The sequence below is a fragment of the Pseudoliparis swirei genome, chromosome 24, assembly GCF_029220125.1.
Source record: "Pseudoliparis swirei isolate HS2019 ecotype Mariana Trench chromosome 24, NWPU_hadal_v1, whole genome shotgun sequence".
NCBI lineage: Eukaryota > Metazoa > Chordata > Actinopteri > Perciformes > Liparidae > Pseudoliparis > Pseudoliparis swirei.
The window spans coordinates 25771750-25790082 of NC_079411.1; the positions used below are offsets into that span (position 1 = coordinate 25771750).

Genomic DNA, 18333 nt, shown 5'->3' on the forward strand with positions numbered 1-18333 from the left:
ATTAATCCCCCCCCCCTGCTGCATGTTTTTCTAAATTACAACAGATGCGTTTGACTGTTTTTTATGGTGATTATTCATGTGTGTGTGTGTGTGTGTGTGCATGTTCACCTATTTGTTGTGTGTGTGTGTGTGTGTGTTTGCGCAGAGTTCTTCGACCTAATATCCAAAGCCCAGAGCAACCGGGCGGATGACCAGCGAGGCCTCCTCAACAAGAGCGACCTGCAGCTCCCGGACTTCCTGCGCCTGTCGCCGGCGGCCCCTCCCCCCTACGCCTCCGACAGTGGCAGCTTGCCCAGCAGCCAAGGTCGCCGGGGCAACAAGGCGAACGGCAACGACAGGGGCGGCGGCGGCGGCGGCGGCGGCCACTTGCTCAACGCCAGCCGTCAGTCCCAGAGCTTGGACTCTGCGTTGGGCACCGAGGGCGGAGGGGCGAGGAGAGGCAGACCCCACCCCCCTCCTCCCCCTCCTCCCCCTCCCCTGTTTCCTGGCACCGTCTCGCCCGTCCGCCCGGCCCGCGGGGGGGAAGCGGTCCAGATGCCGGAGGAGGACGCGCTGTCCGATCTGACTCTGGTGGGCGAGGGGGACATCAACAGCCCCCGCCTCAACTACGTCACTCCCTCGGCCCTCGAGTGCACAGCCCACCCCAACAACAACAACAACAACAAGCACAGGGCGGTCAGCCGAGCTCAGGTACCTCCCCCATGTGAACCCCCAAAAAACTTGTTGAACTTTCACCATGTCCTTCAGCTGACTGGAGACGCCAATGAAGTCAGTTTGAAGTTCACCGTCGGCCCAGAATGCATCCTGGTCTCCTCCCTTTATTTTACATTAAACACGAGGAGAAAGGTAAAAGATTACGCTCTTAAATTTGTGTTGATTTAGTAAAAATAAACGTTGTGGAAACAAAGATCAGATGAAGAGAGGACATTAGCGGATGCATCGGGCTTTGCATGGTTTTGTACCTGTGTGAACTTTCTGAGCTCGATGACCAGTGCCAACCTCCACCCCCCCCACCCCTCCCCCGCCCCCCTCCACCCTCCCCTCCCGTGTACAGAATCTAACAAAGCACTTTAGCCAATTACAAAACAAGACTTGACACATCTTTACAGATTTGAAAAAAAACAACTAATTATCTTTCCTGCCTTTTTTTTCTTGTTCTTCTTCCCCTAAAAACCTTTCAAAATGTGTGTTTTTCTTCACGCCCGCAGGTGTGTTGAGGTTTTTTTATTTTTTTATTTTGCGAAAAATCACCAGATGTTCCTCATCCGGTGGGATTGAGGCGTCTTCACAGGGTTCGTACGGTCATGGAAAACCTGTAAAAGTCATGGAATTTTAAAAATGGTCATTTCCAGGCCTGGAAAAGTCATGGAAAAAACTTAAATCATAAAAGTTTTGAAAAAGTCATGGAAATGTGTTATATTCACATGTTCGTTTACACCGAGTTTGAAATAATTAATATGTTTTTTAAAGAAAGACGCTCAAAATGTAAGCCGGCGTACGCTCTCAAAATGCAAAATGTTCTAAATGTTTCATGTTTATACCGAAACTTCAGTTTGGTCATGGAAATTTGGTTTAAAGTACTGGAAAAGTCATGGAAAAAACTTAAATCATAAAAGTTTTGGAAAACTCATGTAAATTTGTTATGATCACATGTTCATTTACGCCGAGTTTGAAATAATTAATATGTTTTTTAAAGAAAGACGCTCAAAATATAAGCCGGCGTATACGCTCTCAAAATGCAAAATTTTCTAAATGTTTCATGTTTATACCGAGACTTCAGTTTAGTCATGGAAATTTGGTTAACCCTCCTGTTACCTTTACATTTACTAACATATTTTACCCTCGGGGTCAATTTGACCCCAGCAATTAAAACCTCCAGAAAATTATTAGAATTAATATTGTTTGCCAAGTTTAAGTGTGAGGTACTTCATGTTTGTTTGTTGACTACCTAAATAGCCCTTTAAATATATAAAAAAGTTGATATTTCTTATATGTTTGACAGTGAAAAACAGCCTCGGGTCAAATTGACCCGAAAGAACACCGACATTAAACATTGAATGGGGTCAAATTGACCCTAAGGTAACAGGAGGGTTAAAAGTCATGGAAAAGTCATGGAAAAGTCCATTGGTCAAAATGTGTCAGAACCCTGCTCCGCTGACCCCGTAGACATGATATCCCGCGTGTTTCATGCCGTTGAGCTCACTCCAGAACCCCCACGAATCCAAACGTTCCGCTCCAGAAGCACCGACGCACACGCGTCCCGCTCAGCCGTTTCCTCCGCTCGTCTTGGAGCGCAGGGCGTCCCGTGTTCCCGCCTCGGTCCTCTCGCCTCGGGCTTTTCTCGTGTCACTCGTGAAAAGAGATTCCGGCGGGTGCGAGCGCGCGCACGCCCCGACCCAATGATCCAGAGGCGGTCGGCGCCGACGGCTCTCGAGCGGTTTTCCATCTCTTCATCTCCATGTTTTCTTCTTCTCTTTGCACTACATCACATGGCAGCACCTATTTTTAATTTCTAACTCGACCTAGCAACTCAACCGTGTTTTGAAACTTTTTCCCTGCAAGATTTTAGTCGGAATATCTGGACTAACAAGCCAAAACGCTTTAACATTTTTTTTAAAGGTTTCACTCCTACCCTGTAGTATATCGTCAAAAAAGACATCAATTTCCCCCCCACGTCCTTTTAATTTTTACAATCCTATCAGTTAAAAGTATTAATTTGTATATAGTCCTGTGTGAGATCACCGTGTCGCTGCAGTTACAACGCAGCTCACGCCGTTTCTTCAGTTGTGTCACAATAGAAATACTTCCTCCTCTTTTCTCCCCAGTTGACTGTACTGTCTGTAAATAGATCAAATAAATGTTTTAAAGATTGAATTATCTCTCTCTGTAGAGCCTTGTGTGAGCAGCCTCCTTTCTTTCTTTATTCCACTTTCAATAATATCCGATTTATTCTATTCTCCTTACTTCATTTGATGTGTGTGTGTGTGTGTGTGTGTGTGTGTGTGTGTGTGTGTGTGTGTGTGTGTGTGTGTGTGTGTGTGTGTGTGTGTGTGTGTGTGTGTGTGTGTGTGTGTGTGTGTGTGTGTGTGTGTGTGTGTGTGTGTGTGCTATTAGCTATGCATGGGTTCTCCTCTGCTCACCGCCTTGTTAGGCAAGCTTTGTCATGCTGGTCTCTTTGGTAGCCCACACACACAACTAGCTTATGTTTCTTTCTTGTCTACACACACACACACACACACACACACAGACACACACACAGGCTCTCATTTCCCCTTCACACATACATGCTCTCACGCCCCTTCAAACACAGAGCGTCTTCATCCGTGTGTATCCTCGGCGTCACATGATGATCTTATTTTGTTTTTCATCACAATAATTCCTCAGTTTTATTATTTAGTGTTTCTATTTAAGGTTTTTCCTCCTGGACCAACAGTATTCGTAACAGTCCATATAATTAAGCAAAACAAGAACAAACAAATGTGCCTCTTCTGCTTTTAGCCTCACTTTTACACACACACACACACACACACACACACACATTCATCAAAGCCAGAGATGAGATCTCTGTTTGACGGTGATGTACGAGTGTGTGGGATTCCCCAGAGTCTGGGACTGTGTCAAAATACATTAATTTGAAAGAGCATTACAAAAACATATCTGTATGTATAAGGATTTGGGAGTTTCCACCTTTTGGTGTTGTAAATCTGTCAAATGAGGGTCAAACGTACTTTATGGAGACAATAAAATGTATTTGGTCAAATAGAGAAAACTATAAATCCGTATGGAATATCATGGAAGTGCTGAAATGTCTTCAAAAGGAAGCCAAGTAATGTATGTATTGTTTTCATGCTGCAAGATCTATTGAGTTATTTGATTTCTGCTGTAATTACATGGGGGGGGGGGGGGGCATCGTTCAATAAGCTGTGATATGATATGATATGATATGATATTATTATTCCTTTATTCGTCCCACAGTGGGGAAATTTAAAAAATCACAGCAGCGGTACACATCAGAGCATCAATGAAAATTAATACAAAACACAAAACTAAATACTAAAAACTAAATACAAAAAAAAAAGATATGAATACTGTTGTTGCTCTGGTGTTTTAATTCCCTGATTCTGTTGCCCACTGGCCAACAAAATAATGACCCCCTGAACGCACCAGCAGTTTGAGTTCTCAGCTCAAATGGCTCCGCCTGCTGGTGAGAGAAGGTATAACATGACAGACGAAGAATAACAGACAGTTAAAGTTAACGGCTGAGTTTAAACTGTCGTACATTAAAACAAGTAATTATACTTTCACGTGTAATATTGTGTCCTCCTAGCGGGAGGAATACATAGTATTGCATTTATATGCACAGCAGAACACCAGAACAAAGATGTAATTTGTCCCAGGAGAGAGAGACGTCAATCAACTAGACACGCCCACATATGCCACAGGAGGCGGGGCCTAACCTAACGGTTTATCCAGGCATTAAGCTCGCTACGTGGAAACACCTGTTTACGAAGGGTGTGTGTATTCATACCGCTATCCATATCAAGTCAACGTCTCATAAGTAATCGTACTTATAAGGGAAGTGTCTCGTGCTTCACCTACAGTTCTGCACACGGCACCGCGATGCTTTAAGCTAAATGCTAACATGTTGATGTTTAGCTAGTTAGCAGATAAACAATGTGGATAGCTTCGCATGTTAGCATGTAGCATTTGATAATTAGCATTGAACCTGCATCCCCAGGTAATGGGAACGTCAAAGTCTGGAAACAAATGGTATTTCATGTCTGTGTATTTCAGTCTGGACCAATCCATGCAGCCGCAAGCCTTAACGTTACCAAAATAAAATCCAGGGAGATGTTTTCCATCCCTTCACTGTCACTATTCCCGTCACGTGTTTGAGACCAGAAGGTGGAACCAGTGACATGAACCACGTCCACCAGTAACGACGTCACACCAGTAGATGGCAGTATGCTGTGTTAAGATGGAGACAGTCTCTTCACACACACACACTGAGCCACACGGAGCGCCATCTACCCATCTTTCCCATGATGTCATAGCCAAGAGCCAGCATGGGAATATCGTCACATCCACTGTGTGTGTGTGCGTGTGTGTGTGTGTCCATGGTGTTGCAACAGTTGGCGACAGGCTGGTCATGGCTGTCAGTGTGATAGTTCGCTTAATTAGAGGGAATGTGAATAATCATCTTTAATTTCTCATTCTCTACATTCTCAGATATCCTGCTTAAGTTCAGCTATGTTGTGTGTGTGTGTGTGTGTGTGTTATCCGTGAGGTCCTCGCACGTGGCTGGTTTGCAGTGTCCGTGAGTGCTTTGTCATTTCTTTGGTCTCCGTCTCTTTTGTCGTCTCTCTTTTTTTAAAGCGGCCTCTTCTTCCTCAGGTAGAGACAGAAACAGATGGAGAGACAAGGAGAGAGGAGGAGGAGGAGGAGGAGGTGTCAAAATGCCCAGCAGAAGAAAAACGTCTTCCAACCCCGACCCTCCTTCTCCTCCTCTTCCTCCACCGCGGCCTCCTCTTCGCTCACGTCGCAAATCCAAGTCTCCTCCGTCCCGCTCCGACCGCTCGACCCCGAAGCGAGCTTTGGATGTCGACAAAATCGGGGTCGACGCGCAACCCCGGACGCACCCCCGCAGAGGGTCCCGAGACCCCCGCCGCTCCCAGGGTTCGGAGCTGGATAGGAAGTGGGAGGGCGTGGCCTCAATTCCACGCTACTTATTCATTCTCAGAATGTCGTGGTGGAAAGTTTCCAACTATGTGCTCACTAAAGTTATTTAATTAAGAACTTTTATGTGCTCACTAAAGTTATTTAATTAAGAACTTTTATGTGCTCACTAAAGTTATTTAATTAAGTACTTTTATGTGCTCACTAAAGTCATTTAATTAAGTAATTTTATGTGCTCACTAAAGTTATTTAATTAAGTATTTTTATGTGCTCACTAAAGTTATTTAATTAAGAACTTTTATGTGCTCACTAAAGTTATTTAATTAAGAACTTTTATGTGCTCACTAAAGTTATTTAATTAAGAACTTTTATGTGCTCACTAAAGTTATTTAATTAAGTACTTTTATGTGCTCACTAAAGTCATTTAATTAAGTACTTTTATGTGCTCACTAAAGTCATTTAATTAAGTACTTTTATGTGCTCACTAAAGTTATTTAATTAAGTATTTTATGTGCTCACTAAAGTCGTTTAATTAAGTACTTTTATGTGCTCACTAAAGTCATTTAATTAAGTACTTTTATGTGCTCACTAAAGTTATTTAATTAAGTACTTTTATGTGCTCACTAAAGTTATTTAATTAAGTATTTTTATGTGCTCACTAAAGTTATTTAATTAAGAACTTTTATGTGCTCACTAAAGTTATTTAATTAAGTACTTTTATGTGCTCACTAAAGTCATTTAATTAAGTACTTTTATGTGCTCACTAAAGTCATTTAATTAAGTACTTTTATGTGCTCACTAAAGTTATTTAATTAAGTATTTTATGTGCTCACTAAAGTCGTTTAATTAAGTACTTTTATGTGCTCACTAAAGTCATTTAATTAAGTACTTTTATGTGCTCACTAAAGTTATTTAATTAAGTATTTTTATGTGCTCACTAAAGTCATTTAATTAAGTACTTTATGTGCTCACTAAAGTCATTTAATTAAGTACTTTTACCTGAGTATTTCCATTAAATACTACCTGTACTCTATTACATTTCACAGGGATTTTTTTACTCCCACGCTTATATTCACAGATAACAAACACAACACATAACCTTTATGAAATATAATGTATATTAAGATGAAGATGCCCATCTCTCATATTTTAGATGAAATACTTATCTTGCTAATTTTGAAAAGTCAAGATACAACTTTTATTGTTTCATTCCAAATTATTTATATATAAACTGCAAAAACAGTATCTACAACAATAGTTCACGCCGTATGCAAAGAGTAGAGCGCATCATTGGGACACGGCGATGCACTTCCTGGTCTGTTTTTCCAACACCTGTAATTCTGTTTTAATAATAAATCTCTAAACGTTCTAGTGTTGCTCTCCCTTAACATCGGATTACCTGATAACCGGCAAACTCGAAGCAGCAGAGGCTGAAATGTTATAATACTAATTCACAACATGTTTCTTTGGGCCACTTTCAGCTTTGTTAACTTCTTTCTTCGGAAAACTTTCCGTTTAGAGTCAAATTAACCTCGATGACATCATCGGGGATATGTTTTTTCTGACTTCACCAAACTCCTCCTGAGCCTCCTCCGTGTTCTCAAACTGAATAGTAGTCATGTGTAAAATCTTTAGATCAAAAGATAAAAAACTAAAAATATCGTATTAAAGTCGGTCAAAGCTCTATTTCCATGAACCTTTTTCACACACGTCAACCACCTTAATTAGGATTAATTTTAAAAAAAAGACATCGTCAGCCGTCTTTGGTTTTCTGGATATTCTAGCATAAGATTATTACTTATTCATAAAATAAGTATTCAATACATTCACCTGGCTTTCCAAGAAAAAAATGCCCCTGAACGCACCACCGAGGCCCTGGAAGTAATATCATCCCCAAACACCCAGCCCCGAGTCGAGAGGCGACACTATATCACTCTGGAGCGCGTTGCCTAGCGACGGGGAACCAGTGAAACCAGCAGACTGCTCAGCATGTGGACGTGTTCACACGATAAACTGTTTCCTTGACTACTAATCTCGTAATAATGCATTGTTGTTGTTGCATTTGCAAACGTCCCGTCTCTTAATGGGCACATTGCTCTCACAGCTAAGTGAAAGGTGTGCGGGGTATGCTCCTTTAATCAAATTGCACACACATTCAGACCTCCGAGGTGGTCTGAATGTGTGTGTGTGGGGAGAGAGAGAGAGAGAGAGAGAGAGAGAGAGAGAGAGAGAGAGAGAGAGAGAGAGAGAGAGAGAGAGAGAGAGACTGTAAACGCTATTTTGAAAAGTGCCCTCCCCTACATCCCTCTCTGTGGACTAGGGGAGAGGCCACACACACACACACACACACACACACACACACACACACACACACACGCACAGCTGCTCGGAACCATGACAGAAGATGACGGATACAGTTGTCGCGGAGGGACATGTAAAGTTTAGAGATGGAAAAAAGGTGAATTATGCCGATGTTCCTCTTTTTTTTTAACTTTAAACAACTTCTTTACATTCTTCAGAAGTTACCGCGTCATTTATTGACTCTTTACAAACTTCTCCGCAGTGGAAGACTCGGTGTGTCGTCCTTCGGAAGCCGTCTCCGGTCGCGGGTATGTCTGCAAACCACTTTTTAATTTTGACTCTCAGATTATTATTCCCACGCGAATCGGCAGACGGTCGTTCGGCAGTAATCCCGTTCGCCGTTCTGTTAATCTAATCACAACTTGTCTATTGGTGAGTTGGCCGTGAGCCACGGAGCGCACAGCGCCGCGTACCGGCGTCAACATGCGGGGCCAGAAGAAACCAGCGCAACCAGAGACGGATTTCATTCAATGCCGTCCTTCAAAATAAGAGTCTGAACGGTTTAACTTGTTTGTGCTCGTTGGATAAACATGCAACGTGTGTGTGTGTGTGTCTGTATCTTTGTGTGTGTGTCTCTGTATCTACATGTGTGTGTTCTTCATGTGTGTGTGTGTCTGTATCTTCATGTGTGTGTGTCTCTATCTTCATGTGTGTGTGTCTATCTTCATGTGTGTGTGTCTGTCTCTATCTTCATATGTGTGTGTCTGTCTTCATCTGTGTGTGTGGTTGTGTCTTCATCTTCATGTGTGTGTCTGTGTCTGTATCTTTGTGTGTGTGTGTGTGTGTGTGTTTATCTTCATGTGTGTGTGTCTGTCTTCATATGTGTGTTTGTGTGTGTCTGTATCTTTGTGTGTTTGTGTGTGTGTCTGTATCTTCATCTGTGTGTGTGTTTGTGTCTTCATCTTCATGTGTGTGTCTGTGTCTGTATCTTTGTGTGTGTGTGTGTATCTTTATGTGTGTCTGTGTCTTCATCTTCATATGTGTGTCTGTGTCTGTATCTTTGTGTGTGTGTGTCTGTCTTCATCTGTGTGTGTGTCTGTCTTCATCTGTGTGTGTGTGTGTGTGTGTCTGTATCTTCATGTGTGTGTATGTGTCTTCATCTTCATGTGTGTGTCTGTGTCTGTATCTTTGTGTCTGTGTGTGTCTGTATCTTCATGTGTGTGTGTCTATATCTTTGTGTGTGTTTGTGTGTGTGTGTGTGTGTATCTACACGTGTGTATTTATGTCTGTGCGTTCACCACCAGCTGCTCAGCTGCTCAGTTCTCTGTCGTTGGGTTTCGTGACGACAGCGTTGCCATAAAGACGGACGGCGTGCAGCAGAGATTTATTCAGACGAGTGACTCTGACTTCTTCCTGTTTTCTGCTGTTTAAGCTCAACTTTAACTTTTGAAGCTCGTCATCCTCAAAGCTCGTCTCTGTCTCTGCTCCAGACTGCCTCTCTCTGCTGGTGTACAAGGAGAGGAAGAAAGGGAAGGAGAAGACCAGCGGCCTCAAGGAGAGCCTCAATGTAACACTGGAGGTACGCTAAGCCTGTGGGGGGGGGGGGGGGGGCACATCTACACGCCACATGGATGGACAAGGACTCGATAAGTCTACTTGTCACCTCGAGCAGACTTTTGAAAAGCATACAGTATAAAAAAAAATAGAATCAGAAAAACACTACTCATAGACTAAGGTGGATCCGCTCCATAGCAACAGTGAGCATCACCCTCCCTCCCCTCCCCTTGTTGTTGTTGTTTTTTAAAATCTTTTTGTTGTTGTTGTTACCTTCGCATTGAAAATGCCGGAAGGTTATGTTTTGATCGCCATTTATTTATTTATTTATTTATTTGTATGCGTGTTATTAGCAAAACTCAATAAATATTGAACCGAATCGCATGAAATTTGGTGGGATGATTGTTTATTATCCGGGGACCAGTTGATTAGATTTTGGGATCGATCGGGTCAAAGGTCAAGGTCAAAGGTCATGAACAGGTCAAATCTTCTTGAATCACATGGAATTTGGTGGGATGATTGGTTATTATCCAGGGACCATTTGATTAGATTTTGGGATCAATCGGGTCAAAGGTCAAGGTCAAGGTCATGGAAAGATCAACATCTTTTTTTTACCAAAGCATGATACATTTTTGTCCAATTGGCATGCAACTAATGCCAAAATGTTCATAATTTAATGCCCAATCTTGTGATATGCGAAGGTATGCGCTCTACCGAGTGCCCATTCTAGTTTCTTCTGTTTTTGTTTTTTGTCCTTCAGCCATTACTCATTCTCTCTTTTACATGCAACTTCTCACTTTGTTAATTTTCATTTCCAAATTGCTTTACATTACCTGATGGATTAATGTAATTATTTGACTCTGTTTACATGTTCGTCTCCTGAATGTACCTGAAATTACCTGAATGTATTGTATAAGTTCCGTAGCCTGTAACCCTACAATTGGTGGGTGGGGTGGGGTCGGGAATGAGGTTTTAAATTTCAATCTGTAATTGCCCTGAGACATGTATGAATCCTCTTCCCTGGTAGGATAAAAACTGTGAAAATCAATAAAACAAATGTTTTTTTTTAAAGAAGAAGAAAAACACTACTGGGTGTAATTCACTGTGCTCCCTCTAGGGGATCTGTGGCGTGGAGCCGGGGCCCGGGTACGACGGGGTCTCCTACACCCTCTCCATCCTCTGTCTGGCACACACCCTGGTCCTGGGCTTCAGCAGCCGGGACGCCCTGCTGGCCTGGGACGCTCACGTCCGCTACAGCCTGGGAGAAGGTCGGTGGTTCTGGGGTTTTGTGTGTCCGTCACGGTCCTCTGGGATGAGATCTGTATGAATGATTCTTCTATTTTGAATTCAGTTGAACTGCAGTCGGATTACACACATCAACACATTCAAGGTCCGGTTTTGTGTTTACAAGAAAAGAGAGTTGCATGATGCTGAAAAAGATGCTGTTTGTTTGTGGATCATCAGTTCTGACAACCGTCTGATTCAGAGTTATTTGTTTCTAGGACTGAACAGTTGATTCAGTCCTAGCATCTGAAATGTTACGTAATCAAGCCTTAAAGCGACAAGGTGCTCCGTGACGTTATAAGACTAAACCCGGCATGTGGCCATGTGCATTAGCAGTAATAATAACATACGGTATGTATCAGGGTAGGAAATTTACAGAATTTTTAGGGGGCAATTCCCCCCCCCCCACTGGCTGAAATCCAGGGGCATTTAAAAAGAAATTGGGGGCACTTTTTGAAACTTGTGAAATAACATTTAACCTTTTTCAAAAATAATAAATATACTTATTTAGGCTGACAGTATATGAGCAATTGTCATAAAAATGGCAATAAGACTATTTTCTTAATTTTTTGAACAGAAAACATAACTCAGACAATCAAATTCAATTATATTCTTATTTATTTGCGGTTATTTATTGTTATTACATTTTTTTGAACAACTATTAACAATTATGATAATTTTGTTATAATTCAAAATTATATTTCGCGAATATTTTTGTGTACCTACCAGGCAATACAGATAGGACACTGTATAGAACAATAATAAAGAACACAAAAAACGCGATTAAATTATCAGAATTATTAGAATTATTACATATTTACCTTATGGGCATTTATTGCCCCTCCCCTCGTGATATCAGGGGCAAAATTATATTTCTTAGGGGCAGTTTTGCCCTTTGCCCTGGTGTGTTTCTGACGTTGCTATCTATATGTAAGTGTCAGGATGTTAGGCAGTTAAAACACCGTCCAATTAAGTCACTCGCTAGAGGGGATCAGAGAAAGGTCAGGTGGAATTACACGGACGGATTAAAATGTCGTACATCACTCCCGTATCCGTCTCAACTTCACGCCTTTCTTTTCAAAGTGGCGATCTGAGGGATAAAAGAGAAAGATTTATAATGTCCATAAGAAATGCCAAAATACACTGAATCCCTTCTCATGAGGGAACTGTGTTTTTAGTGTTGTGTTTTGTTTTGCTCTCTTTTATACGGACCGCCTGCTGTCTTGATGCAGTCCTGGCCAAAAAAAGATTTTAAAAAAGATTAAACACAAGCCTTTTATCTGTTGGCGTTCATTTATACGTTTGCAGTCGTTGGCTAAATATTATAATTTCACAAACAACAATTAACTCCTGTCCAAAGTTTATTTTTTTCAATCTTTTTTTGTGTCCTTTATTATCATGAATTTTAAAAACATATTTAAATAACTACAGCCTGTACTTCACATCAAGGATGAGTTTCATTTACATTGTTGTGCAGCATTGGGCTAATGTCAGTACTATTTCTAATAATATTCCCCCTCCTTCCAAAAGATAAGATATTTCTGAGGCTCCATACTTACCCCTTAAAAATATTATATATGAATATAAGTGTCTGTACTGTTTATTTCTCTGTCACATACTTGTATCTCCCCTAGAAACCCACAAACTTCCATCTTCATAACATATATGTATATACATATATACATATATATACATATATATGTATATATGTATATACATATGTATATACATATATATATGTATATATATGTATATATATATATATTTATATATATGCATGTATACATATGTATATATATTTATATATATGTATATATATATATATACATATATATATGTATATACAGGACTGTCTCAGAAAATTAGAATATTGTGATGAAGTTCTTTATTTTCTGTAATGCAATTAAAAAAACAAAAATGTCATGCATTCTGGATTCATTACAAATCAACTGAAATATTGCAAGCCTTTTATTCTGATTTATTGCTGATTATGGCTTACAGCTTAAGAAAACTCAAATATCCTATCTCTAAATATTAGAATATCATGAAAAAGTATACTAGTAGGGTATTAAACAAATCACTTGAATTGTCTAATTAACTCGAAACACCTGCAAGGGTTTCCTGAGCCTTGACAAACACTCAGCTGTTATAAATCCTTTTTTTTACTTGGTCTGAGGAAATATTAAAATGTTATGAGATAGGATTTTAGAGTTTTCTTAAGCTGTAAGCCATAATCAGCAATATTAAAAGAATAAAAGGCTTGCAATATTTCAGTTGATTTGTAATGAATCCAGAATGCATGACATTTTTGTTTTTAATTGCATTACAGAAAATAAAGAACTTTATCACAATATTCTAATTTTCTGAGACAGTCCTGTATATGTATATATATTTGTATATATATATAATGTACATGCTGCTTTATTACTATATGTGTTTGATTGTGAGAAGGAAACTGAGCTATGATGGATCTTAAAATAACTACTTAATTAAACATCGTTACCAAAGCTTTCATTAAACGTTACTTGTGTTTAAGTGTGTGTGTGTGTGTGTTGGTTCTTATGATCAATAATACCTAATTCGTCTTCATTACGCCAGCCGTGTGTGAAAGCCACGCCCCTCCTTACCGAACTGTCGCTCTCTTTTCAGTCCACAGGTTCAGTGTCAGCGTGGAGCCGGGGACCAAGCTGGAGAGCGGCCCCGCCTCCCTCCACCTGTGCAACGACCTGCTGGTCGTGACCAGAGGCGTCCCGCCCGTCGCCGTCGGCCACTGGAAGCTGTCCGCGCTGCGTCGGTACGGCGCCGTGACAAACGGCTTCGTATTCGAGGGCGGCACTCGCTGCGGATTCTGTAAGTAATTCCTGGACTGAGAATTTTTAATTTTTTTTACTGCGGAGTGACGTCTAGAGAATGTAGCCTGCAGCCAAGAAGGGCGACACCTTCGACTCTCACCGGCTGAAGAACACGGTTTGGGCAATGCACGGTGTCTCACGTCCCCGGCTCTGTTGTTGTTGTTGTTGGTCTATTTGTTTGTGAGTAACTGATCAAACATAGATGCCATAGGGTCTGTAATTTCTACCACAGCTACACTACCATTCAAAAGTTTGGGATCACCCAGACAATTTCGTGTCTTCCATGAAAAATCACACTTTTATTTATCAAATGAATATAAAATATAGTCAAGACATTGACAAGGTTAGAAATAATGATTAATATTTGAAATATTAATTTTGTTCTACAAACTTCAAGCTCAAAGGAAGGCCAGTTGTATAGCTTATATCACCAGCATAACTGTTTTCAGCTGTGCTAACATAATTGCACAAGGGTTTTCTAATCAGACATTAGTCTTCTAAGGCGATTAGCAAACACAATGTACCATTAGAACACTGGAGTGATAGTTGATGGAAATGGGCCTCTATACACCTCTGGAGATATTTCATTAGAAACAGACGTTTCCACCTAGAATAGTCATTTACCACATTAACAATGTAGAGAGTGTATTTCTGATTAATTTAATGTTATCTTTATTGAAAAAACAGTGCTTTTCTTTGAAAAATAAAGTCATTTCTAAGTGATCCCAAACTTTTGAACGGTAGTGTACATTAGAGCTTAATGGGGGGTAAACAATATCGATTGTTAGGGTTAGCAATCAAAAAGCTTATTTGTTATTCTCATTTTACACCAATATATTCAATTGGGACAAGTTGCATAATCAACGTGACTCAAACCTCATCAACACCGTGTCTCCTTCCACATGCAGTATATATATATATATATATATATATATATATGCAACTTGAAAAGCAGACAGATGTAAAGTTATAGATTTCCAAGAGGAAAACAAATATATCTTCTCACTCAAGGAACTTCCCTTTTTAAATAAGATTTTTAAAGTTGCTTGTAACTCCCCAAACCTGTAACTTTCTCAATCTGATATATGAAGCAGCACAGTTGTCAAATTCCACTTTCTAAGGTGCTTCCTTAGATACATGAACAATTTAATTTCTCTCGAGCACTTACAGGTTGGTAGGCGGCGGCGCGTGTGCATGTGTGTGTGCGTGTGTGTGCGTGTGTGTGCGCATGCGTGTGCGTGTGCGTGTGTGCGTGCGTGTGCGCGTGCGTGTGCGTGTGCGTGTGTGTGCGCGTGCGTGTGCGTGTGCGTGTGCGGCGTGCAAACCATCTCATGGCTCTTACAGGAATAACCCTGAGGGCCAAAGGGTCTGGTTTCAGTGTTTTGATGACCAACGTCTATAAATATCAGCCTCCGCTGTAGTGGTCACTCAGCCAATCACATGGCACCTGTTAGCTGGACCGCTCATCGCAGTTTTATCCTCCCCCTCATCTATATATTTCCCAGCAGCCCCAGAGGCAGGAGAGAGAGAGAGAAAGTGACATTATTTGCTCGTTTGTGTTTGGCGAGGACATGGGAGACGTGCCGGTGCTCATGCAGGCTTTGAGTGATGTTTGCTTTCACCCTCAGAAGACTTTCTTTCTGGTCATAAAACACCAACTTGTTACAGTTCTTTGTACGTTACCCACAAACCATTGCTCACATGTTCCTGTGCACTTCACTGGAAGCAAATGAAGTGCAACACAGCTAACGACTGTCCTAGCATGCTAACGACTGTCCTAGCATGCTAACGACTGTCTTAACATGCTAATGCATGTCGTAACATGCTAATGTATGTCTTAACATGCTAACGACTGTCTTAACATGCTAATGTGTGTCTTAACATGCTAATGTATGTCTTAACATGCTAATGTATGTCTTAACATGCTAATGTATGTCTTAACATGCTAATATATGTCTTAACATGCTAATGTATGTCTTAACATGCTAATATATGTCTTAACATGCTAATGTATGTCTTAACATGCTAATATATGTCTTAACATGCTAATGTATGTCTTAACATGCTAATATATGTCTTAACATGCTAATGTATGTCTTAACATGCTAATATATGTCTTAACATGCTAATGTAGGTCTTAACATGCTAATATATGTCTTAACATGCTAATGTATGTCTTAACATGCTAATGCATGTCTTAACATGCTAATATATGTCTTAACATGCTAATGTATCTCTTAACATGCTAATGTATGTCTTAACATGCTAATATATGTCTTAACATGCTAATGCATGTCTTAACATGCTAATATATGTCTTAACATGCTAATGTATCTCTTAACATGCTAATGTCTGTCTTAACATGCTAATGTAGGTCTTAACATGCTAATATATGTCTTAACATGCTAATATATGTCTTAACATGCTAATGTATGTCTTAACATGCTAATATATGTCTTAACATGCTAATGTATGTCTTAACATGCTAATGTCTGTCTTAACATGCTAATGTAGGTCTTAACATGCTAATATATGTCTTAACATGCTAATGTATGTCTTAACATGCTAATGTATGTCTTAACATGCTAATGTATGTCTTAACATGCTAATGTAGGTCTTAACATGCTAATGTATGTCTTAACATGCTAATGTATGTCTTAACATGCTAATGTATGTCTTAACATGCTAATATATGTCTTAACATGCTAATGTATGTCTTAACATGCTAATGTATGTCTTAACATGCTAATATATGTCTTAACATGCTAATGTATGTCTTAACATGCTAATGTATGTCTTAACATGCTAATGTATGTCTTAACATGCTAATGTAGGTCTTAACATGCTAATGTATGTCTTAACATGCTAATATATGTCTTAACATGCTAATGTATGTCTTAACATGCTAATGTCTGTCTTAACATGCTAATGTAGGTCTTAACATGCTAATATATGTCTTAACATGCTAATGTATGTCTTAACATGCTAATGTATCTCTTAACATGCTAATGTATGTCTTAACATGCTAATGTATGTCTTAACATGATAATGTCTGTCTTAACATGCTAATGTATGTCTTAACATGCTAATGTAGGTCTTAACATGCTAATATATGTCTTAACATGCTAATATATGTCTTAACATGCTAATGTCTGTCTTAACATGCTAATGTAGGTCTTAACATGCTAATGTCTGTCTTAACATGCTAATGTATCTCTTAACATGCTAATGTAGGTCTTAACATGCTAATATATGTCTTAACATGCTAATATATGTCTTAACATGCTAATGTATGTCTTAACATGATAATGTCTGTCTTAACATGCTAATGTAGGTCTTAACATGCTAATGTAGGTCTTAACATGCTAATATATGTCTTAACATGCTAATGTATGTCTTAACATGCTAATGTCTGTCTTAACATGCTAATGTAGGTCTTAACATGCTAATGTATGTCTTAACATGCTAATGTATCTCTTAACATGCTAATGTATGTCTTAACATGCTAATATATGTCTTAACATGCTAATGTAGGTCTTAACATGCTAATATATGTCTTAACATGCTAATATATGTCTTAACATGCTAATGTATGTCTTAACATGATAATGTCTGTCTTAACATGCTAATATATGTCTTAACATGCTAATGTATGTCTTAACATGATAATGTCTGTCTTAACATGCTAATATATGTCTTAACATGCTAATGTATGTCTTAACATGCTAATGTAGGTCTTAACATGCTAATGTATGTCTTAACATGCTAATATATGTCTTAACATGCTAATGTATGTCTTAACATGCTAATGTATGTCTTAACATGCTAATGTAGGTCTTAACATGCTAATATATGTCTTAACATGCTAATATATGTCTTAACATGCTAATGTCTGTCTTAACATGCTAATGTAGGTCTTAACATGCTAATATATGTCTTAACATGCTAATGTATCTCTTAACATGCTAATGTATGTCTTAACATGATAATGTCTGTCTTAACATGCTAATGTATGTCTTAACATGCTAATGTATGTCTTAACATGATAATGTCTGTCTTAACATGCTAATGTAGGTCTTAACATGCTAATGTCTGTCTTAACATGCTAATGTATCTCTTTACATGCTAATGTAGGTCTTAACATGCTAATGTCTGTCTTAACATGCTAATGTATGTCTTAACATGCTAATGTAGTTCTTAACATGCTAATATATGTCTTAACATGCTAATATATGTCTTAACATGCTAATGTAGGTCTTAACATGCTAATATATGTCTTAACATGCTAATATATGTCTTAACATGCTAATGTAGGTCTTAACATGCTAATATATGTCTTAACATGCTAATGTATGTCTTAACATGCTAATGTCTGTCTTAACATGCTAATGTAGGTCTTAACATGCTAATGCATGTCTTAACATGCGAATGTAGGTCTTAACATGCTAATGTCTGTCTTAACATGCTAATGTAGGTCTTAACATGCTAATGTGTGTCTTAATATGCTAATGTATGTCTTAACATGCTAATATATGTCTTAACATGCTAATGTAGGTCTTAACATGCTAATATATGTCTTAACATGCTAATGTAGGTCTTAACATGCTAATATATGTCTTAACATGCTAATATATGTCTTAACATGCTAATGTCTGTCTTAACATGC

General features: G+C 39.3%; 2 protein-coding genes across 4 annotated transcripts in view; both read left to right on the forward strand.

The window, feature by feature from the left end:
• Nucleotides 1-707, forward strand: part of rgs12b (regulator of G protein signaling 12b) — a 50346-nt gene extending 49639 nt beyond the window's left edge. The window contains 2 exon segments of the mRNA XM_056410101.1: nt 146-645; nt 648-707. Of these exon segments, the coding sequence (XP_056266076.1) occupies nt 146-645; nt 648-707 (560 nt within the window).
• A 7326-nt stretch (nt 708-8033) lies between these two features.
• The window catches only part of LOC130190001 (protein Dok-7-like), a 34015-nt gene continuing 23715 nt past the window's right edge, over nt 8034-18333 (forward strand). For 2 of the 3 annotated variants that reach the window (XM_056409094.1, XM_056409096.1), the window contains exons 1-5: nt 8034-8134; nt 8240-8285; nt 9468-9556; nt 10649-10799; nt 13465-13665. In XM_056409094.1, the coding sequence (XP_056265069.1) occupies nt 8081-8134; nt 8240-8285; nt 9468-9556; nt 10649-10799; nt 13465-13665 (541 nt within the window). In that variant the 5' untranslated portion in view covers nt 8034-8080. The remainder of the gene's footprint in view (nt 8135-8239; nt 8286-9467; nt 9557-10648; nt 10800-13464; nt 13666-18333) is intronic. The other variant, XM_056409095.1, reaches the window with a different exon arrangement.